The sequence below is a fragment of the Giraffa tippelskirchi genome, chromosome 1 (genome assembly GCF_054371585.1).
Source record: "Giraffa tippelskirchi isolate mGirTip1 chromosome 1, T2T-mGirTip1v1.2.pri, whole genome shotgun sequence".
Lineage (NCBI taxonomy): Eukaryota > Metazoa > Chordata > Mammalia > Artiodactyla > Giraffidae > Giraffa > Giraffa tippelskirchi.
In genome coordinates this window covers 103481147-103504152 of record NC_137275.1, presented here as the reverse complement: position 1 = coordinate 103504152, position 23006 = coordinate 103481147, and the positions used below count along the sequence as shown (strand labels likewise).

The following is a 23006-nucleotide window of genomic DNA, read 5'->3' as shown; positions in this document are numbered from 1 at the left end:
CAGTCCCCACCCCCTGGAACTCACACCCCTCCTGCACCGTAGCACAGTTAGTTTACTCTGTGAGCAATAGGATATGGCAGAATTGACAGTGTATCAGTTGTAAGATTAGGTCATAAGAATCTTCGTGATTTCTGTCTTGGTCACGCTCTTGCTCTTTTGGATCACTGGCCCCGGTGGAAGCCAATGCCTTATTGTGAATGGCCTGATGAGAATTCCATGTGCTGAGGAACTAAGCCCTTCAGCCAACAGCCTGTGAGTGATCTGGGAAGCAATTTCTCTAGTGCAGCCAGGCCTTCAGATAACTGCAGTCCCATCACCAATTGGACTGCAGCTTCGTAAGACGTCTTAAGCCGGAAACACCCAGTTCGGCCACTCGCAAGTTCGTGACTCCCAGAAACTCTGTGAGATAATAAATGCTTATTGTTTTAAACCACTAAATTGTGGGACAAAACACTATCATGTCACTGTAGACATTTATCATGTGTCTCCAGAATCCATAGGCTAAAATATCTGTGAAATATCATAATTTAGCATGAAGCTGCTGCCAGATAAAAAAGTATAAACCAGGTATAGTAAACTCAAATGCTTACAAAGTCCAGGCAGGTAGGACCCATGGTGAATTGAGGACCGTTCCCTAAGTCTAAGGATGGAAATAGCCATAGACATTTGTCACTGTGTGGGAACTAGGGTTGTGATAGTGCCAGAGCTCTTGATTTTTTCAACTTGTAGTATACATTAGCTGATCTCTTCCCAAGTTCCCACATAATTAGTCCAAGCTAATCACAGCTCAGTCTATCCTTTCAGTCAATGATTGTTGCAGCAACAGGTGTGCATGCATGCTCAGTTGTGTCTGACTCTATGTGACCACATGGACTGCAGCCTTCCTGCCACCTCTGTCCATGGGATTCTCCAGGCAAGAATACTGGAGTGGGTTGCCATTTCCTTCTCCAGGGGATCTTCCTGACCCAGGGATCAAACTCGTGCCTCCTGCATCTCTTGCACTGGCAGGTGGATTCTTTACCACTGAGCCACCAGGGAAGCCACAGGTGCAGGCATGTGGCCCAGGAATGGCCTACAAAGTGTCAGGGGAAATCCTTGGAAGCCTCTGGGGAAAGATTATTTTGCTCCTGAAAAGGGGCACAGAAAGAACAAATCTCTTTTCTTCTTCTGGACATGACCTCTATCTAGATGTAATGTTTTGTTCCTTGTTGGCAGTCTGAAGATGAAGCCAACACTCAGATAGCCAAACAGAGAGATAAAGAGCCTGCCACCTCAAAGGTGTGGTTAGGCACCGAAACAATCAACCTGGATTGCTTGGTACTTCCTACTGAATGGGATCATATAATCCTTGAAAATACCTGACTTTAAGCCAATTTGAGTTGAAGTGTCTTTTACTTGCAGTCAAAAGCTTTCTAACATGCACACATACAAGGCTGGTAATCCATAATTTCATGGATGAGCTACTGATTTTAAATAATACATAAAGTTCAATTATTAAAATAACATTTCACTAAACAAAATATATCTAGATGGCATGTCCATTTTGGTGGTGGCTAGTTTGTGGTCTCTGTTGTAGACACTACACTATCATATTATAAAAAAGCATTAAAAGCTCATTTGCATTTTATTTGAGGATCTCATTTGCTCACTGTTCATTGGGTGACATTTTTAAAAACTTGACTTAAAATTTTTAGAGCAGTTTTAGGTTTACAGCAAAACTGAGGGGGAAGGTACACAGATTTTCATATATCCTCTTCATCACTCATGCATAGCTTCCTCCATTATCAACATCCCCCACCAGAGTGACATATTTGCTACAACTGATGAACCTACACTGATACATGATAATCGTCCGAAGTCCATGGTTTATATTACAGTTTACTCTTGGTGGTATACATTCCATGTGTTTGGACAAATGTATAATGACGTGGATGCATTATTATAGTACCGTATGAAGTATTTTTACTGCTCTAAAAATTCTCCATGCTCTGCCTGTTCATTGCTGCCCCAACACCTCAACCACTAGCAGCCACTAATCTTTTTACTGTCTCAACAGTTTTGTCTTTTCCAGAATGTCAAATAGTTGAACTCGTATAGTATATAGTCTTTTCAGATTGGCTTCTTTCACTTAGTAATATGCTTTTAAGATCCTTCCACATCTTTCATGCTGAGTAATTCTTTTCAGTGCCAAATAATACTCCATCGCCTATTGGCTTCATGTAAGGACCAATCACTATAGAATGCATAATTCTTTGCATTGGGGATTTTACAATGAAAACAAGTCTGGAACAATGTGATTGTGACTGTAGAAATTCTGTGTGTACGGCATGCCAGGCTAACCCATATTTCAACAGCAGAATTTGATTAGGGAAGATTTCATAGTTTGAACAGGGTTTTAATGGCTATGGGGAATTCTGTCAGACAGACAAAAGTTTAAGAGTAAACTCAAAACAAACAAACAAACAAACAAAAAAGAGTAAACTCAAATACAAGAGTGACTGTGTTTATTGTGTAACAACCACATATTATGCAGCTATGGAAAAGTTAATGTAATCATAGTGTGGTATGTGGAATAAGAGTGACTTTTTTCCATTGAAATCTGCAATGGGTAAATAATATCTGAGGTATTGTTTTTAATTCTATGAGTTGCCATTTACTGCCATATTTGTCCTGATAATTGTCTTTACATACTTAAATGATAGTCATGTGCTCACTGTCCAGACCTTAATATACTGTTTCTAATTCTTGCAGCTTCGTAAAATAGAGTTATCTCCATATTACAAACAGGGAAACTCTATTTTCGAAGAGGTTAGCAGTGATTGATGGATGAGTGGGGAGCCAGGACCCTTAAATCCTATCTCCACTCCCACCCTCTCCCATCCTCAGGCAATGAGTTCCCCGGAGGACGTTGATGCATAGGATACAAGCCGGGCAAATGCAGACTTTTACAATTAGCTGAGGCTTTGATCCCAAACCCCAAAGTAGTTTCCTAGTAGTAGTGGAAGTGTTGGTCACTTAGTCGTATCCAACTCTTCATGACTTCAACTCTTTGTGGCTCCTCTGTCCATGGAATTATCCAGGCAGGAATACTGGAGTGGGTTGCCATTCTCTTCTCCAGGAGATCTTCCTGACCCAGAGATAGAACCCAGGTACCCTGCATTGCAGGCAGATTGTTTACCATCTGAGCCACCAGGTAGGCAAACAACTAAACAGCTAAACTGCTTCTCTCCCTCTCTTTCAACCTCAACCCAGGTCCAAATCTCAACTTTATGGTCCCTAAGATTCCAGTGATGAAGTAGGGAAAACAGTAAGCAAAAGGAGGGAAAATAGGACATTGAACATTTATTCTTATACAGACTCATACCTCCCACAATAATACTATTAAGGGAGTCCAGTAATGCGAATCAATTGCCGTTCTTGGATCTGCACACTCCAAATGGGGAGATCTCTTTCTTGAACGTGAAAGAAGTTGGGGAGAAAAGATTCTTTAATACCACTGCCCCCCCCGGAGGCCAGGAAACTAATAAATTTAATAGGGATTTGAACCCAGGTCTGCTGGACTCTAAATCAGTAGGAGTATAACCAGCATCATAGCTGGATAAAGTAGGTTTCCACCTGGAGGCAACTTGTGGCTTAGTAGATGGGAAGATTTTCCTAACAATTTGGATTTTCTAGAGACAGAGTGAGCTAGCTTCCAAGTAGAAATTTCCCCCACCCATAGTTTTTAAAAAATACCTGGAAGTCTACTTGTTAGGAAATTCTAGAAAGGTTTCCTGCATTTGACAGAGTTGGGGCTCTAAGTCCTTTTCAACACGGAGATTCTGTGCTTCCCAGATCACCGGCAAACAGTTCTAGCCAGGTTTTTCTTTCTATCTGTTTACTCCTTTTACAAGTGACCACAGCTCACTTGCAACTGAGAGATTTGAAAACTACTCATTATCCTCAGGCAGACGGCTCAGGAAAAGAGTTTTAACTCAAAATATCTAGTGATGGGTTGACCAGAAAGTTCATTCGGGTTTGTCCGTAGTGCCTTGGCTTTCAGGGACCAAACCTGTGGGGATGAGGAGAGAGAAAACCCATCAGACAGGACTAGTGTTCAGGGGAGTGAAGCTAGGGTGGCTGCATATTTGTCTTCCATCTTAGAGGGGAGATGCTGGGGGGCAGCAAGGGACAGGGGCGTGGTAGGGAGGGGATTTTCTGCTTTGTGGAGGCAGGTTTTCACAGAGTGACTTACTCTGAGGAGTTAAAACTCAAAGGCAGTTACTGAGGCTAATCTACCGCATTATAGTTGGCACTTTCTGAGTGCTCTGCTCATCAGTTTATAGGCATTATCTCAGTTACCTCCCCCCATCAGATCTATCTTGGAAACATGATTACTATCCCTTTTTTGAAGATGCTGAGCCTTTGACTTAGGAAACTAAGGGAACTTGCTTAAGATATTTCAAGGCCAAAATAACATTTTTTCTTTTGGGGGGGCGCAGGGGTAAAGAAACCTCCTGCCAATGTAGGAGATGCTGGTTTGACCCCTGGTTCGGGAAGATCTCCTGGAGAGAGAAATGGCAACCCACTCCAGTATTCTTGCCTGGGAAATCCTATGGACAGAGGAGCCTGGCAGGCTACAGTCCATAGGGTCACAAAAGAGTCAGACATGACTTAGCAACAAAACAACAATGAAAATCTATATATTTACATCTATATTCTTCATATACCCTATGTATAATTTGAGTAAGCCTGAAAATGAACCTACAGAATTAATTTCCAGGTAGGGATTACACCAAGGTTAGATGAACTTTCTAAAATAAATGGAAACAAAAAAGTATTCTGTTTTATAAAATTCTATTTAAAACAATAAGGAAAATAGAGATCAAATGCCTCTTAAAAGCATTATGAATACAATGAGTCAAGCAGAGCCCCTTTGGCCAAACCACTGTGCCATTCATTTAGCAATTCATTACTTGTTTTCTGGACCTTTCTTTTATTTTCCAGAACTTTTAACTAAATACTATATGTTCTTTTGTTGTATCCACCCCCCCTTGACCAAAGGCCTGATAATGTCTTATAATTTTAAATCTTCCACAGTCCCTAGACATGGACTTATGTTATTGATATTATTTAATATATTTTTGCTTTTATGTGAAAGAACAATGCCCAGTGTTTCTTTTTTAACAATATTTTTGCACTTGGAATTGTTCAAGTAAATACTGCATTTTGCTTTTCCAAATACAGGCAGTACCCAAACTGTACATGGAACTTATCCAAGTTATTTGGTGTATTGGTTTTAGAACTCTGTATATTCAGTCCATTATGTAGGTAAAGCATAATGATCCCCTAAACGACCATAAAACCAAATGTCCCTATATAACACAGTTGCCACAGTAAAGTGCAGGTATGCACATGTATTCAATACTCGCGCCCGGCTCCACCCCCAAGGCTGCACCTCCTCCCTGCTGTGAGGTGGGCAGGGAGACACCCCTCTTCACTTCCCTTTTTAGGTTTTTGGCTGGGAGGCTGGGGATAGTTGAGCTCTTGAGCCTTTGTCACCCAGGTTGCTTGATGGAACTGGAGGTTACAGAGGTGACAAGAGAGACTGGGGGACCTCATGGGGCTTTTGAAGGGTTGTGCTGGGAAATGCCTGCCAAGTGTCATCTGTTTCATTCTGTTCCTTCTCCTGGCTCCTTTAGCGCTGCTGAAGGGATTGGAAAGCAGAGAAAGCATCCACAGTGGGCTTCTTGCAGCTGTAACACGATGGAGCTGCCGCCCCCTTTCCTTTGGCTTTGCTGTGTGTGACAGGGTGAGGAGCGGCTGAGGAGCGGTGGCTAGGTGGTGGTTCTCCGGGGTGGAGGGAGGCTTCTCCCCCAGCCCCCAACACAGGCAGTGTAATGTGACAGAGGCAGGAGGGAGAAACGCAAATCAGGGAAGGGGAATCCATTCCATCGGATGGGGAATTGGAAATCCTAAACATCTGCATGTTGGTAGCAGCCAGGAGGAATGAAGGAAGAGAGGGAAGGAAGAGATTAGCAGGAGGGCGGAGTAATACATAAAGAGCAGGTCTGTTTAAGTCATACTTTCCCTGTAAAATAGAGGACAAAACCCAAATTGAGGCCCTTGACTTCACAGTCCAATTACAGACATGCTGTTTTATCATCTCGGAAAGGGTACGCTTTAAAATGGAGGCGATTACATCCAGATGTGGAATTTTCTGTGGATAACTCCACTTCGTATGAATCAGCTTCATAACTTGTTAACTGTTAAGTAGACCTTGGAAAATTGTCAGTTCCTCTTAGGTGTAAAACGGGCTGGAGAAGAGGCCACACCAGGGTCCCTATTCTTGGGAGCTCAGTTCCAACCATCTTCTCTTCTACTCACTTCTTTCTTGTTATTTTCCTCTCTCCAAGGTGCATAGGTACACTGGGACCAGGTCTGCCTCCAGACTCTCAGCAAGTGTGAAAGCCCTGGGTGTAGGAGCCATGCAGAGAAAGGAGAGAAGCAGGGCTAAGCGGGCCGATCAGAATCCCAGGGCGAGCCTTTCTTGGACCATCATGTGAGTGGCAGAAGGTGGAGACTCAGTTTTGAAGAAAAGGGGTGATTCCTTTTAGAACTGTCACCTATAATAGACAAAGAATCTATGATTTGTCGGAATCTACTTTGGCCACCTCATGCGAAGTGTTGACTCATTGGAAAAGACCCTGATGCTGGGAAGGATTGGGGGCAGGAGGAGAAGGGGACGACAGAGGATGAGATGGCTGGATGGCATCACTGACTCGATGGACATGAGTTTGGGTAAACTCTGGGAGTTGGTGATGGACAGGGAGACCTGGCGTGCTGCGGTTCATGGGGTTGCAAAGAGTCGGACACGACTGAGCGACTGAACTGACTAAACTGTGATTCTTCCCTGATGGTCCAGTGGCTCAGACTCCGTGCTCCCACTGTAGGGGCCTGGGTTCAATCCCTGGTCAGGGAACTAGAGCCCATGTGCTACAACCAAGACCCAGCACAGACAAATAAATAAAAATAAAGAAGTAATTAAAAAAATAAAGTGTACAAATCAATGGTTAAGTAAAAAAAAAAAGAAAAAATCTGTGATTGGTGAATTCTGCTGACCTCTACTAAAATAAGTAAATCAACTTCCCCCAAATATGTATTTTAACTTTACTCTTCTTCGCCAAGTACAGTTTTAACTATGCTTTTGGAATCAGAAAAGTGTAAGTTTAAAAAAAATGAAACAGTGGGTAAAAGCATCTGGAGCAAAAACATCTTGAATAAAGATTTAATAAACACATTCCTGGATGCCTAATATTGTTCATTTGTCCACTTCTCTAAGTAAAAATCAGATATTTCATTAACAGGGGTGAAAAATTAAGAAAACAGTAATATGATTCAGAATGGTTAAACTAAGATTATTTGAGTTGGGGGTAGGAAATTAATTCAGTTTCTAACTGAAACTAGGTTTTAACAATAAACATTTAATGTTCAAGTTTTCTTCAGAGGAGTGTACGATGGGATTCCCAGGTGGCTCCGCACTAAAGAATCTGCCTGCGATGCACGAGACTCCGGTTGGATCCCTGGGTCAGGAAGATCCCCTGCAGAAGAAAACGGCAACCCACTCCAGGGTTCTAGCCTGAGAAAACCCATGGGCAGAGGAGCCTGGTGGGCTACAAAAGAGTCATGGGGTCATAAAAGAGTAGCGACTAAACAACAGTATACTGTGGGGCAGCCGGTCTCCCCTACACTTCAACACGATTATGCCAGGATGTAAAACATTACCTTTTTTATTGGCCTTCCTTGTTTCTTGTTTAACTTCCGTGGCATAGTCAGGAACAACTGAAGGGGGAAATCCCTAAAACATCCAGCTTCAGGGATTTTTAAAAAGATTCTAAACCAACTTTTTTTTTTTCTGGCCGGGGAAGTGGGGCAGTGCAAATCGGGGGAGCTGTTGAAAAGGCTTTCCTAAGGTCGAGCCAACAGCTATAGAGTTGCCGGTGGACAGAGTCCACTGTGGAGAGGCAAATGAGTAGGCTTAACTCAAGTCCCATGCTCGGCCAAAACGAGGCAGGTGTTAGAGGGATGGGCTTTTTGGATAGGATGGAGACCCGGACGGATGAAATCTTCTCTGGCTAGAAAGGAAATTTGGTATTAAGAGGGCTTCACTGAATCCCAATAATAACCAAACAACTGGTGTTGTTCAGGGCACCGGGTGGAGAGTGGGTGGCAGGAAGTAGAAAGGCTCGACCTGCTTTCCCTGGGTCGGTTCAGGAATTTAATTTCAGCAAATGTTTATTGGAGCCTAATAAGTGTGGCCCGCGGTTTTAAGTTTTAAGCACTGGGAGATAAAGGAAACGAAATGTGGTCTTGTCCTTGAGGAGCTCACAGCTCAGGAAAATGGCTTCGGCATTCCAAGTGGGCTTTGATAGCTTTTACCCCGGGACTTCAAGGGACTAAACCCATCCACACTTATAAATATTTCAAAACATAGGAAATGAAGCGCGGCAAAGGGGTGGAGGAGAGGTGGGCTGCAGGGGCTGGTGGCAGGTTTGGCAGCCGCCAGACGGAAAGGCTGTGGTGGTGTCGGCTGCTGGCAAAGAGCAGCCAAGACCGTCCCCCGCGTGGGCACCCTCGGACTTGGCTCAGGCACCCCGAGGCCGCCGGGGTGCCAGCGAGCTGGTCTGGCCCGGCCCGGCGCGCTGACAGCGGGAGCCCGGCAAGGACAGGGCGGAGCCCGGCTCCGGGGCGAGACCGCGCGCCTGTGCCCGCCGCCAGAGGGCAGAGTCCCCGGGTCGGCGCCTTCTCTTGGCCGGTCCTCTCTACGAGCCAGGGCTCCGCGGAGCGCACGCCTTCCCCGCCCGGGACCGCTCCCGAGCGCAGCGAGCAGGGGCGCGGCAGCGGGCCCCGCGGCGGGAGGCGGTCCGCGCGCGGGAGGGCGGGAGGGGGCTGGAGCGGGGGTTCCGGGGACGCGCAGCGCCTCCCCCGCCTCCCCTTCAGAAGCGGCGGAGCCGGGGAGCATGGACCAGACGCCGCGGCTCCGGCACCATGAAGCTCCCCCACTTCGCGGTGGCTCTGATTCTCGGGGCGCTCCCCGGCGTGGTCAGCTTTGATTCGGTCCTCGGTTATCCGCTCCACCACCGCTATCACCATGCGCCCTCTCGGGGTCCCCAGGACCCTTATTACCTTGCCACTCAGCGGCGGCCACAGAAGACGCCCCCGCCGCCCCCTCTCCCGCGCGTCCTGCACCCCCCTCCGGCGCTCCGCGCTTCGCGCGCGCACGGCTTCCGCATGACCCGGCCGCCTCCCGGGGACTGCCCCGCCGGGGCGCCCGGGGCCAACGTGACAGACTCCGGCGCTCCTTGTCTGCGCTGGGCAGACGTGCCGCCGTTCCTCGCGCTGTCGCCCCCGGCGGGCTGGGCGCAACTGCGAGGGCAGCGCCACAACTTTTGCCGGAGTCCGGACGGCGCGGGCAGACCCTGGTGCTTCTACGGGGACGCCCGCGGCAAGGTGGACTGGGGCTACTGCGACTGCAGACGGGGTGAGTGGCCGCGGAGCGGCGGCGACCGGGGCCCGGCGGGGAGCCCGCCTGGGTGGGCGAGCGCGTTAGGTGCTCCTGGAGGAGAAAGTGAGAGCGGGTGGGGTTGCGGGTTTGCCTCGCTCTGTGTGAAGGTGGACGGCCACGGACTTACCGTCCAAGTACCTTGGCACCGTGACTGTGAACTAGCGAGGCGCGCTTTGTGTGCGGTTACCTGGGGTGACAGTCTCAATGGAGGGTGGTGCACTCTCGGGCTCCTGGGTGACGGCTTGTCTCCGGGCTGCGGGCTTGTCTCCAGCCACTGTGATGTGTGTGGGGGGAGGGGAAGGAGATGTGTGCGCGCGCGCTTGGCGTGGATGTGTGTTTTCTGCATCAGCTTTGCCTTGAGAATGGTGCCGTATTTACGTAGAAGTGGCAAAGTAAAAGAGAAGATAGTTTCTAATTACCTGTTTTGGAAAGGGAAATATTAAATCTAATATGACAATCAATTACCACACACCCCCGCTCAATTTCTGCCCGCAGTTGACATGTATTTGAAAAGGTTTTTGCAAACTTTCTGGGCCCAAATGTGACTTGTCAAATGATGTTCATGTTCTGGGGCACAGCGTGGTAAATATCAGTGAGTGGAGAAGAAAGGCAAAAGATAGGAACAGTAACTATTCTAGGGAAGAAGCAACTTGATATAGTCAAGTGCTGTTTTCAAGAATGCCAGTATTCAACTGTATATGTTATTTGTGGAAAACCGGAATTAGTTGGTAAAGAGATAAAGTTGGTAAGATGTTTCACATTAATTAATGTGAAAGATCACATTAGTAGATTTAATGTAAGTGAATCATCTGCCTTTGAACAGTGCTTTGTTTTGAGTTGGTGGCGTTTTGTTTACCATTAGGGCTTTTTTTTTTTTCTTTAATAGTTGTGGAAAAAAACCCTAAAGTTCTTCAAAGTTTAGATTTTCCTTAAAAAAAATTTTTGGGAGCTCTCCATCCAAGCTTTGTGGCAGGGGCTTTGTTAATTGTGATTCTGAGATATATTGTACTTTGTACCTTTTGGTGATTTGGAGGTTAAACTTTCACAGGGCCATTCTTTCCCTTCATAAAATTTTATTTATATGTACCTTCAGTTGCATTAGTGCTTTGAGTTAAAGGGAAGTGATAGGAAGGTTAAGATCCATTATCCTTCATCCTAGAGAATGAAGTCATCGCTACACTTGTTACACAGACAGAATGCCAATGTGGCTATAAAAAATTTGAGGTGATATCAGGCAGACAGCCCTAGTGCTGTTTCACTCTTTATTTGTAGTAAAAGCTCATGGTTAGCAAACACTGACACTTTTTTCATTTTTCTATTATTATATTTCATATTTCCTATTGTGTATACATATATATATAAATAAGTGGAATTCAAAGTTAAAACACTGTAGTGATCTATTGTTCTCTGTTTAACACATAATTTTTTAAATTTTACATTCGGAATGAGGAGAATAGCTTGGCGGTTCATTCTCCCCACCCTCTTGTGTTGAAAAGAAAATTAAACCTAACATCAGTACAGACTCTTTGGGATAGATACCTTTATGCTGATAGCTAATTCTCACTAGACAAAACTCTAAGCACTGCATAATAGTGTGTACTTCCTGAAATAAAGTGCCTGACTGAACACAAGAGAAGCAAAAGAAACCCCCCAAGATGGGAGATAAATACACTCCCTCCCCACCCCACCCCCAAAAAAAGAAACAGGAAAACAGTCTGCTGGCTCTGTAATGATTTAATTACTTTCCAGGCTGTCTGTCATTCACTCCTCACTTTCTGACGGGGCATAGTCATGCCTTAAAATGACTGACATGTTCTGAAACTATGGCTGTCCTGGTTCTACATTCGGTTAGGAGTGTAAACAAAGCTATCATGGTGTGGTGAAAAGAATATGGAATTGTGCTCTGGAGAGCACTGGTGTCCACTTTGGCTCAGCCAGTAGCTATACAGTGTTGAGTAGGACTCTTAACCCCCAAGCTTTGATTTCCTTATCTGGAAGAAGGCAGTTTGGGGATAGATGTATTCAAAGGACTTTCCTAGCACTGAGCACGTACCAGAACAGCCCAGCCTGATAGTTAACAGGTAGGATTTATTGAGGATTCATTCTGTGTTGGATGCTGAGCTAAGCATTTTATATATTAGTTTTCTCATTTAATTCTTTTTTTTTTTTTTTTTTTCTGAAATATCAGTTTTACTGTAACCCAGGAACTGATAAGGATTGTCTTACATGTTCTAGGTGGTCTCCCCATCTGGCACAGTGAGAAAACCCACTTTGTGTCTATACCATGTTTCTTTTCCTCACAGAATATTTAATTTAAAAATGCGAAGTCTTCATGGAATTGATTCTGTTGGTTCCTACCAAGAGGAAGTGTGGTCTTCCTTGAGGCCCTAGGTTTACATTTGACTCTAGAAGTAACCTAGAACTGGAGATATCAATGGGAGATGCTCCCATTTAGTGATTCCATCATCCTCTGCTGCTGCTGCTGCTGCTAAGTCTCTTCAGTCGTGTCCGACTCTGTGCGACCCCATAGACTGCAGCCCACCAGGCTCTGCCGTCCTTGGGATTCTCCAGGCAAGAATACTGGAGTGGGTTGCCATTTCCTTCTCCAGTGTCTCATTTAATTCTTATAGGAACATTATAAGATAGTGCACATTTCACTCCATAGCTCATTTTCCTCTTTAATTATATAAACGTGTAGAAAGTCTGTGTGCTCAATTGCTCAATTGTGTCCAACTCTTTTTGACCTCATGGACTGTAGCCTGCCAGGCTCCTCAGTCAGTGGGATTCTCCAGGCAAGAATACTGACTGGAGGTGGTTGCCATTTCCTCCTCCAGGGGATCTTCCCCACCCAGGGAACGAACTCGAATTTCCTGTGTCCCCTGCATTGCTGGTGGATTCTTTACCACTGAGCCACCTGGGAAGCCTGTAGAAAAGCCTAATGATTCTATTTTTGTAGCTTAAAGACTAGTTTAAAAGGAAAGAGAAAGGAAGCTATGTTTGGCCCAATGCATGTGATTTCCAGTCTCTTATGGCTTGAAAATATCCAGGGTTTTCATTCTCTTTCTTTTTTAAACAAAAAATAGCTTGAACAAAAGGAAAGAAGATTAATTGTAACGGAATCCCTCCTTTGAAAAATGTACTGGAGGCTAGATTTTCATGTACCTGGCTGCGTGGAGACAAATGAGGAAGCTGGTGTCTCCAAGGTGGAAAGTTGATTGAAACCTAGTTGAAGGGGTGGCAGGGGGATCTCAGGTGAGTGGGGCAGGGCGTGGACACTCCAATGGCTCAAATGTCTCAGAACAAGGAAGATTATGCCTGGGCCCTGGGTGTGTGAAACTTGCAAATCAGTGATAAAAGAATCGTTGGGGGATTGGAATACCCTGAATCAGCCTGGAGAGTTAGTTCTTACAATAAGCATTAGAATCATGGCACGGGGGTGGTGGTTGGGGGGGCTTATTAAAATACAGATACCTGGGCTCTAGCCTTGAGACCCTGTTTAAGTAATCTCCGGAATCTGGCTGAGGAATGTGCATTTCTAATGAGCAGTCAAGGTCATTTGGAAACTGAAAACTCATTGCCACAGTCAGGGAAAACCAGGGGAGGGCATCAGAACCCACCTAAGCTGTGTAGCGGTGGGTGGTCACGTCAGCTGAATCTGCCATTCTGTGACTTAATCCTACTAGATTTAGGTGACACTAGTGGTAAAGAACCCTCCTGCCAATGCAGGAGACATAAGAGATGCAGGTTCAATCCCTGGGTTGGATCCCTGGGTCAGGATGCCCTTGGAGGAGGGCATGGCAACCCACTCCAGTATCCTTGCCTGGAGAATCCCATGGACAGCGGAGCCTGGCGGGCTACAGGCAGTAGGATCGCAAGGAGAAACAACTTAGCATGCATGCACATACGGCAGGCCTATGGTAACTTTTTGTGTGGTTTTAGAAAATGGTACCACACTTGTTATTTGACCAGTGTGGGGTAATACCAACTTAGCTCACCAGAATATGATTTATTAACTGAATGTGAGCCAGGTTAGTTTTGACATTTCTACAGGAAGAATTAACAGGTGACTGATGACCTCCAGGAATGTGCTCAGTCGCTCAGTTGGATCTGTCTCTCGGTGACCCCGTGGACTGTAGCCCACCAGGCTCCTCTGTCCATGGAATTTTTCAGGCCCGAATACTTGGAGCGGGTTGCCATTTCCGCCTCCAAGGAATCGTCTAGATCGAACCCCCATCTCTTGTGTCTTCTGCATTGGCCGCTGCTGCTGCCGAGTCGCTTCAATTGTGTCCGACTCTGTGCGATCCCATAGACGGCAGCCCACCAGGCTCCCCCATCCCTGGGACTCTCCGGGCAAGAACACTGGAGTGGGTTGCCATTTCCTTCTGCAGTGCTTGAAAGTCAGAGTCTTTACCACTGTGCTACCTGGGGAGCCCCAGTAATTTACGACTTCCTGACTGGAAAGGGAAATCCCTTCTCTAGTCTCAGGTTGGCCCCTCAGGTGGGGCAACTTGCTTGCACTGTGCTGGGAACTCCTCTTTGTTACAAGCAGCTGAGTGGAACTCAACCTTAAGTGACTGATAGGTAAAATAGATAGAAGAATCAATAGTGCTCTAATAACTGAGATTTTACCAGAAAGAATGATTCATAGATCTGACTTTTTGTCATGTCCTGCTAATCTGTTCACCCAAATCTGATTCAAATAGAGATAGTGGTCTTGTGGGATAAATGCTGCTGTTTACAGGCAGTATTCTTTGAAGTCCATCTGGTGTTTGAAGTGAAGGTTAATTAAAAAGTTGGCTGAAAGCTGTCCCTTTTTAAATTTTTTTAATGCTGCATCTTGATTCTATGTAGCAGATGCTAAAATCATTTATTAGCAACAACAGATTTGATACATTTCCTGGCTGGATTTTAGATATTGAGCTCAATCTCCTTTTCAGGCTAAGGCAGATATAAAATACTTTTGATTTGGAGGCATTATCAGACTCTTCAGTAATGTGAAAAAAATTTTAAGAAGAAAATTAGATGTTCAGTTACTATTGCCTTTTATGAGTGATTATCCTGGACACACACTGTACACAGACACACATACACACACTCTCTTACTGCATATATATTTATTAAATATATATATTTATTCATATATAAATATGGATATATTTATGAAGCATATATACTCATATATTTATATTTATGCAGTGTGTGTGTGTGTGTGTGTGTGAAGGTAACCTTTGTAAAAGTAATTGGTTTTTTAACTGTGAAGGCAAACCTAAGTGCGCAGCAATAATGTATTATTCAGAGATCCCTTTATTTGATGTATACTGTGCAGGTCCTAAGGGCTTCCCAGGTGGCACTAATGGTAAAGAACCCACCTGCCAGTGCAGGAGACATAAGAGACGTGGGTTCAATCCCTGGGTCGGGAAGATCCTCTGAGGAGGGCATGGCAACCCACTCCAGTATTCTTGCCTGGAGAATCCCATGGATAGAGGAACATGGCAGGCTACAGTCCATAGGGTCTCAAAGAGTCAGTGTGTGGTGCAGCTCCTAAGTGATAATTGTGAAGATTGTCTATAGAAGATGGAAAAATGCTCATGATAAGGTTGAAGGGAAAAGATTGGAACAAAATGTATATATGTTTTTACTAACTGAAAATAAAGATGGCTGTGAAGTTTGGGAAGGAAAACAGGTGATGATTATGAACTTGGATATGAATGTGGCTTGGATCAGTTCATGCAATTTTGATGGCAAAGAATAGAAAACCTAATTCAAAATGACTGAATAAATAAGGAGGTTTGTTGTTCATATTACAAGAAGTCGGGCTCCAACATAGTACATCTCTATCTCTCTGCTACTCTCTTGATTCTATTATTTTCAAAGTGTGGTTTTATCCTTAGACTAATGGTTATTCCAGATTTCATATTGAGATAGAATAACTTGAAGAAGCAAGATAGGGTATCCTCTTTATGTATGTCCCATTGAAAGAGCAAGGAGACCTTCCCAGAACTTCTGCACAGATTCCCTCCTGTGTTTCATTGCTCAGACCTTCCTGGCACTCTCTGGGAAGGAAAATGCAGTTACCATGCTTTGCCTGTATTAGTCAGGATTGACCTCTGAACACGTGGGGCCTCGCCTGGCAGGGAGAAGCAGGTAGTTATTCAAGAGAACCAACAGAGTCTGTCAAAAAATGTGACTGAGGTTTGTCCTCTTGGGCTGCACACCACAAACTTGCAAGCCCTGGTGCCTGCCCAGCCTCCTACGTCCATGGTTTAATGGATGCGGGGGCCTTACATGTCTGCAGCCAGCTCCTGAAGCAGCATCTCACCAGGTGTGGCAGGCGGTGAGCAGGACATGGCAGTAGTCTTTGCTGTGTGTGTGTGTGTGTGTGTGTGTGTGTGTGTGTGTGTGTGTGTGTGTGTGTAGGGGGTGTGAGGTAGGAGGAATAGAGGTGAGAGCTGGGGCTGGGAGGTGGAGAGGGAGGTTACCAGTTATAGAGGAAATTGACTTGTCAGGTTGGCTCACTGGTTACCAGGGAAACCAGCAGAGGAGCACACCTCTCACCACCCCTTTGATAAGCTGTCATAGTGGAGATGCTCTGTTCTAAGAATTCACACAGTCCCTAGCTGGAGTTGGTGCAGGTATGTAGGAGTTGACTGATTAGGCTCTATGATTAAGAGGGAAGGTCAGTCACATGAGTAGGGTGTAACGCAGGGACTGATGGAACAGAGGGATGTACTGAGAGCAAGGGGACGGCCATCTGGGATGGCCTGACCATACAATCCTTATACAGGTATCCCCCACTTTTTGAAAGTTTGCTTTATGCCGCTTCACTTTTAAGAAAGACCTACATCAGTACTTGTTTTCGCTAACCAAAGGAAATCCAATTTTCACTTTTATGAAAAATGGTGAGAATTTACAAGTGCTCTCAGTGTTTGTTTTGCTGGGGGCCGTTATAAACTCAGGGCGATAGCGGAGGACAGAGGAGCCTGGCCTGCTGCAGTCCCTGTTGTAGCAGAGCTGAACACGACTTAGCAACTGAACATTATAGCGGCGGCGCACACCCCCCTCAGCAGCGAGAGTGCTGCCCCCAAGCGCCTTCTCCAGGAACTGCACTCAGTATATCAGCATCCGGCTGCCGCCAGTCTTTGAGCTGTGTCTGGGAGCATCTGCACTTTTCCTGTTTATTTTGTGCATTTCTTAGCAAGATGTTTCCTAAGATTAGTTGCTTCTTTTTTGTTTGTTGTTGTTGTAAGGTGTAGGTGTTGTTTTTTGACAAGTTGTGTCTGACTCTTGCAGCCCCATGGACTGTAGCCCGCTAGGCTCCTCTGTCCATGGAATTTTCCAGGCAAGAATACTGAAGTAGGTTGCCATTTCCTTCTCCAGGGGCTCATCCCGACCCAGGGATCGAACCCGTGCCTCCTGCATTGGCAGGCGAATTCTTCACTGCTTAGCCACCAGAGAAGCCCAGGAACAGAACTTACAAAGATGAATAAGAAATCACCTAAGTCCTCTGGTTAAGGATGCCCACTCTCTGGTTGAAATGTCAAAATAATACTAGGCATTTTTTATTACCTTTCCTGTGATATGTACGCTGGGAGACAGATAAACTTACTATTAAGTGTAGTTTAATTTCATCACTTAGAGTTGTACAATAAAATGTTAATACCCACACTATGTGTTTATGTGTGGACTTAGCTACTGAACAGTATAAACACAATTTGTAAAATTTTCTGCTAAAGTTATTTAAATGCATATATTGTCTTATTCTTTTGCATTATATTGTATAATGTTTTAAATGCATGAATAATTGGTGGTGGTGGTGTTCAGTCACTCAGTCGTATCCGGCTCTTTGCGACCCCCTGGACTGCAGCACTCCAGGCTTCCCTGTCCCTCACCATCTCCCGGATGGGCTTATAGATTTATGTAAGCCCAATGTAAATGGGTAGAATTGCTTATTCAAAAGATATGCTTTCATTTTGAACCTGACAAGTTCATATTTTTCTCAGTATGAAAGGTATCTACATAAATAATAAATGAACAATTAATATGAATTATAGATGAGGACTAATGGGGGTGAGTATAGTTCAGTTGGATATTTAAGGGGATGCTTCCTATGTTAAAAGATGATTTCATTTTGACATGGCATGATTTGAGTAAAATCTATTATTTCACAATGCTAAAGTGATTTCAGTTATGGGTAAGTGTAATCATTGACAAAATAGAATTCAGTTCAGTTCAGTCGCTCAGTCGTGTCCGACTCTTTGCGACCCCATGAATCGCAGCATGCCAGGCCTCTCTGTCCATCACCAACTCCTGGAGTTTACCCAAACCCATGTCCATCGAGTCAGTGATGCCATCCAACCATCTCATCCTCTGTTGTCCCCTTCTCCTCCCGCCCCCAATCCTTCCCAGCATTAGGGTCTTTTCCAGTGAGTCAACTCTTCGCATGAGGTGGCCAAAGTATTGGAGTTTCAGCTTCAACATCAGTCCTTCCAATGAACACCCAGGATTGATCTCCTTTAGGATGGAGTGATTAGATCTCCTTGCAGTCCAAGGGACTCTCAAGAGTCTTCTCCAACACCACAGTTCAAAAGCATCAGTTCTTTGGCGCTCAGCTTTCTTCACCATCCAACTCTCACATCCATACATGACCACTGGAAAAACCATAGCCTTGACTAGACGGACCTTTGTTGGCAAAGTAATGTCTCTGCTCTTAAATATGCTATCAAGGTTGGCCATAACCTTCCTTCCAAGGAGTAAGCGTCTTTTAATTTCATGGCTGCAATCACCATCAGCAGTGATTTTGGAGCCCAAAAAAATAAAGTCTGACACTGTTTCCACTGTTTCCCCAATCTATTTGCCATGAAGTGATGGAACCAGATGCCATGATCTTAGTTTTCTGAACATTGAGCTTTAAGCCAACTTTTTCACTCTCCTCTTTCACTTTCATCAAGAGGCTCTTTAGTTCTTCTTCCCTTTCTGCCATAAGGGTGGTGTCATCTACATATCTGAGGTTATTGATATTCTCCCGGCAAAATAGAATACCTGAATACTATCAAATAAGCTGTAGGAAAAAAAACAAAACATAAAAATTAATGTAGCCTCCCCAACTGTACTTGAAAAATTCAACTAACTAATTCTCTATTCAGTTGTTTTTAGGCAATGTGATTATTTGGTGTATGTTTTATAATTAAGACAGAAAATGATCACTTAATATATTTTTCCAATTTTGCCTTTAGTAGAAGGCATAAGATTATATTTAATTCATTGTCAAATATGTGTACTAAATTGTCCAATATGTAATGGACTTTTGTTCTGTTTTTTTAATAGTTCATAAACTGAAATTTCTACATCACTTTCAGCTTTAAGTATACTTTTTGTCAAAGATCTGAATAATAGCTTGATGTCACCAGCATGAATTTCTGGTTCCACCAGAACAATAGAGCTGACTAAAATTAAGTATTTTGTGCCTCTGTGAAGTTCAGTAATGGATGAGAAAGGATTTGGGCGATAACATTAATTTTCTATTCCTCATTTATCAAACTGTGATTTTTACAAGATTTCAGAAATATTTATTTTTAATTCTGTTCAGAATACTGGGATGGATCTTTGTTTTTGCTGTTTTTTCTGTCACATGAGTGAGTGCTATTGTATAAGTATATTTTAAGGAGTTAACTAAATAGGCATACCTTTTCATTTCACTAATTTTGAAATGAGCTGGATTTAGAGAACAAAGATAACTGACATGTTTGGTTCCTTTCCTGATATTTCTTTTAGGTCTTCTTGAAGTATGGATGGTTTTGCCAGCTGTCCATGGAGAGATAATACCAGAATGGGTCTATTAGTTTGCTAGAGCTGCTGTAATGAGTACACAGACTGAGTGGCTTAAATAAAGAAACTTGCTATTTCACAGTTCTGGGGACTGGAAGTCCAAGATCAGTGTCAGCAGAGCCATACTTCCTCTCAAGACAGTAGGAAAGGATCTGGTCCAGGGCTCTCTCCTAGCTTCTGATAGTTCCTTGGCTTGTGGAAATGTAACTGCAACCTCCGGATGGCATTCTCCCTATGGGTGTCTGTCCAAATCTCTCCTTTTTATGAGATCATAGTCATACTGGATTGGAGCCCACCCTAATGATCTCATTGATCTTGATCCTCTGCAAAGACCCTATTTCCAAATAAATTCACACATTCATAGGCACCGGAGGTCAATGCTTAAGCATATTTTGGGGGGAAAAGAATTCAGCCCATCACCATCTTTCAACGATAACCCTGTATGCGAGACAGAATAAGAGACACAGATGCATAGAACAATTTTATGGACTCTGAGGGAGAAGGTGAGGGTGGGACGTTCTGGGAGAATAGCATTGAAACATGTATATTATCATATGTGAAACAGAACACCATTCCATGTTCGATGCATGAGACAAGGGCTCGGGGCCGGGGCAATGGGATGACCCGGAGGGATGGGATGGGGAGGGAGGTGGGTGGGGGGTCCAGGAGGGGGAACACATGTGAACCCATGGCTGATTCATGTCAATGTATGGCAAGGACTATTACAATATTGTAAAGTAATTGGCCCCCAACTAAAATAAATAAATTTATTAAAAAAAAAAAAAAAAGAATTCAGCCCACTGCAATAGCCTTGAGAACCGATGAAACTTGTGAAGAGAATTTTAATCTAGTTAACTCTCTTTCTCTAGATTACCTTGTATTGAGTGAGACTGATAACATGGCAGAAGAGAACCCCTCTGGAATGTCTCTTTGTTTTAGGAATCCCTATTTTTTTTTTTTTTTGTAGCTAAGTTATCCATAAAGCAAATTTCTGTAACAAAAATCTTTTATGTTCCTTTTCCTTTATAAAAACTGGAGATGTGTTTACATAATAAAAAATAGTAGTAAACTAAAATGACAGTGATTTCAACATCTTTTAAAAATGTACTCATTTTTAATTGGAGGATAATTGCTTTACAATATTGTGTTGGTTTCTGCCATATGTCAACATGAATCAGCCAGAGGTATATGTATGTCCCCTTCTTTTTGAACCTCCTTCCCACCTCCCACTCCATCCTACCCCAAGTTCAACATTTTTGGCAGAGAATTAAGGTAGTAGAATTCTGACCATTGTTGTGTATTGGCACATTTTGCCTTTAAGTAGTTGTTTATACCAACAGGCTGGTACGACTGACAGTTTTCTTTGTTTTTTTGCAATAATTCTTTTCATGAACTCTAGGGGCTCCTCTCCATGACATGCCATCATGCATAGCTTTATAGTTCCAGACTTTTTTCTATTACTGGTTTAGTCTGTAAATTAGTAATGACTACTATAGTTGATCTAAAACCTCTGTCTGAGACTTCAAATTTTAGATTATTGTTATTAACACTTTTTAAAAAATAGGAATATTTAGAATAGAATATTTTTCCATCAAATTGGCACATGAGAGACTTTAAGACCATGCAACCCTGGATTCACTGAGGTGTTGCTGAGAGACATGAGCTGAGACTACGAGGAACATCGCAAAGTGCTGGGCAGAAGCAGGAAAGTATGAACCAAGGAAGACAGATCAATTTTTGGTAATAAGAGGCTGTGACAACAGAGCAATATTTACCAAAGAATCTGGTCTAGAATTTGTCTGAAGAATTTTATTGTTAGTAAGATAGTAATAAAAATGAGTTTACCAGGCTCTGGCCTTTGTGGATTGCTTTATTGTTTTATCCTCTCTCTCTCTGGTTTTTTTTTTTTTATTTCCTCTTGTAATTGCGTATCTATAAATTTGTGCAAATGTATAGTCCTAGAAATTTGTACAGTCCTAGAAATTTGTACAGCCCATGGGACAAATCAGCCTCCACTGGAGGATTAGCCTCAAATATAGATCACCAGAAAGCCACTTCTCTTGTGTTCTGTAGTATAGAGAAACTCTTAAGACTGTCTTATGGATCTGCCTGCCTAGTGTATCCCCATGTAATGTTTGGTAGATTTGTTGTAGTATTTCACCATCCTGGTGAATGCCAACATGGCAGAATGCATAAAGTGGTACCTGAACTATTGAAAAGTGCTTATTGCATCCCAAGTCTTTGCTCAGGTTTGGAGGCAAGGGACTGGTAGCAAGGGAGGGAATCTGGGAGGCAGTTTGTCATGGCTCTGCAACTGCTCAGTTGGTTGGCTCCATAGCTTCCTCATCCATAAATTAAGGGAAACCAATTACAGTTCTACCGTCTTAAGCATTCTAAGAGAGCTAAGTGAAGCAAGAACGAAGTAAAACCAAAACCAAACAAAAACTACCTCCTGTCTCAAATGTATGTAGTATGAATTGTGTGTTCATGCTTTTCTTATCTTAGGCATATTATCGTGCTGATATTTTTTTTTTAAAGTTCTTTCAAAAAATTATTAGAAGTGTAAACCTCATAGAATTACATACCAGTAAGAAATACTCACTGAGTTCAAGGTAGATGATTACTCAGATATTTTGGAAATTTTTATGGCGTAAGGAAAGGATAAACTATGTGGAGGGGCACTGCTAGGCAGGTGTGTGTTTTGGGGATGTTGGTGTTGAGAATGGATTCTTCCAGAGAATTCGCTAGTCATTGACATGCAAACTGCCTTTCCAGAATTGCAAATATTTGTATCCATTTGTTAAAGGAAAATTGGATGAGCACTCCACATTTCTTGCCATATAACAAATACAGATAAACAAATCCAGGTTTTCACAGCATGTTTGGTGCATGTGAGAAATGATGGTAGAACTGATAATTGACCTGGAAATTATTCCCAGTGCTATCATTTTTGTTATAATGATGTTATGGTAACAGTTACACATTATGCAGAGTTTTCTCCTCCTCATTTGTAGATAGGTGCCTTAATCATTTAGATAATATGCCTGCATCATTTCTTCTTTGAAAGCTTTTTAGTGATTTGGGCAATATTTTACATTTTATTGTGATTATTTAACATGCATGAGTAGAGTTCCAGTTTGTTTTCATTACTAGAACTTCTGTCCAACCCTTTGACATGAAGAATTTGATGGCGGTGGTATTTGTGGTGGTGGTGAATTAATAAACAGATAATAGATTAAACGGTTTCTCTGGTGGCTCAGCTGGTAAAGAATCCGCCTGCAATGTGGGAGACCTGAGTTCGCTCCCTGGGTTGAGATGATCCCCCTGGAGAAGGAGACGGCTACCCACTCCAGTATTCTGGCCTGGATAATTCCATGGACTGTATAGTCATGGGGCCACAAAGAGTTGGACACGACTGAGTGACTTTCACTTTCGGATTAAACATCATTTCAAATAACATGTGTTTGAGGTGAACAAATGAATTCTTTGATTTGAAAAAAATCAAAAGACATTTTTACTGTGCATGATATTAGTATTATGTGGGTCTCTATAGAAGACATTTTGTGATTATAAGAAATCATTAAAGTTCAGTTAAACTCTTTGGACATATTTCTTTAAAAATATTCTACAGCTCACA

The 23006-nt window shown here is 43.3% G+C and overlaps 1 protein-coding gene and 2 long non-coding RNA genes across 3 annotated transcripts in view; 1 reads left to right on the top strand and 2 right to left on the bottom strand.

The window, feature by feature from the left end:
* Positions 1 to 6110: 6110 nt before the first annotated feature.
* On the bottom strand, positions 6111 to 9723 carry LOC145505670 (uncharacterized). The gene is made up of 2 exons (XR_014053196.1): positions 9672 to 9723; positions 6111 to 6605 (listed from the first exon to the last, which is right to left on the bottom strand). It is a non-coding gene; the product is annotated as an uncharacterized LOC145505670 (long non-coding RNA).
* Positions 8978 to 23006, top strand: part of LOC145504842 (neurotrypsin-like) — a 41466-nt gene continuing 27437 nt past the window's right edge. Inside the window, 1 exon segment of the mRNA XM_081486171.1 lies at positions 8978 to 9520. Coding sequence (XP_081342297.1) covers positions 9028 to 9520 — 493 coding nt within the window. The 5' untranslated portion in view covers positions 8978 to 9027.
* Positions 17685 to 19523, bottom strand: LOC145505771 (uncharacterized). Its single transcript, XR_014053286.1, has 2 exons — positions 19228 to 19523; positions 17685 to 18602 (listed from the first exon to the last, which is right to left on the bottom strand). It is a non-coding gene; the product is annotated as an uncharacterized LOC145505771 (long non-coding RNA).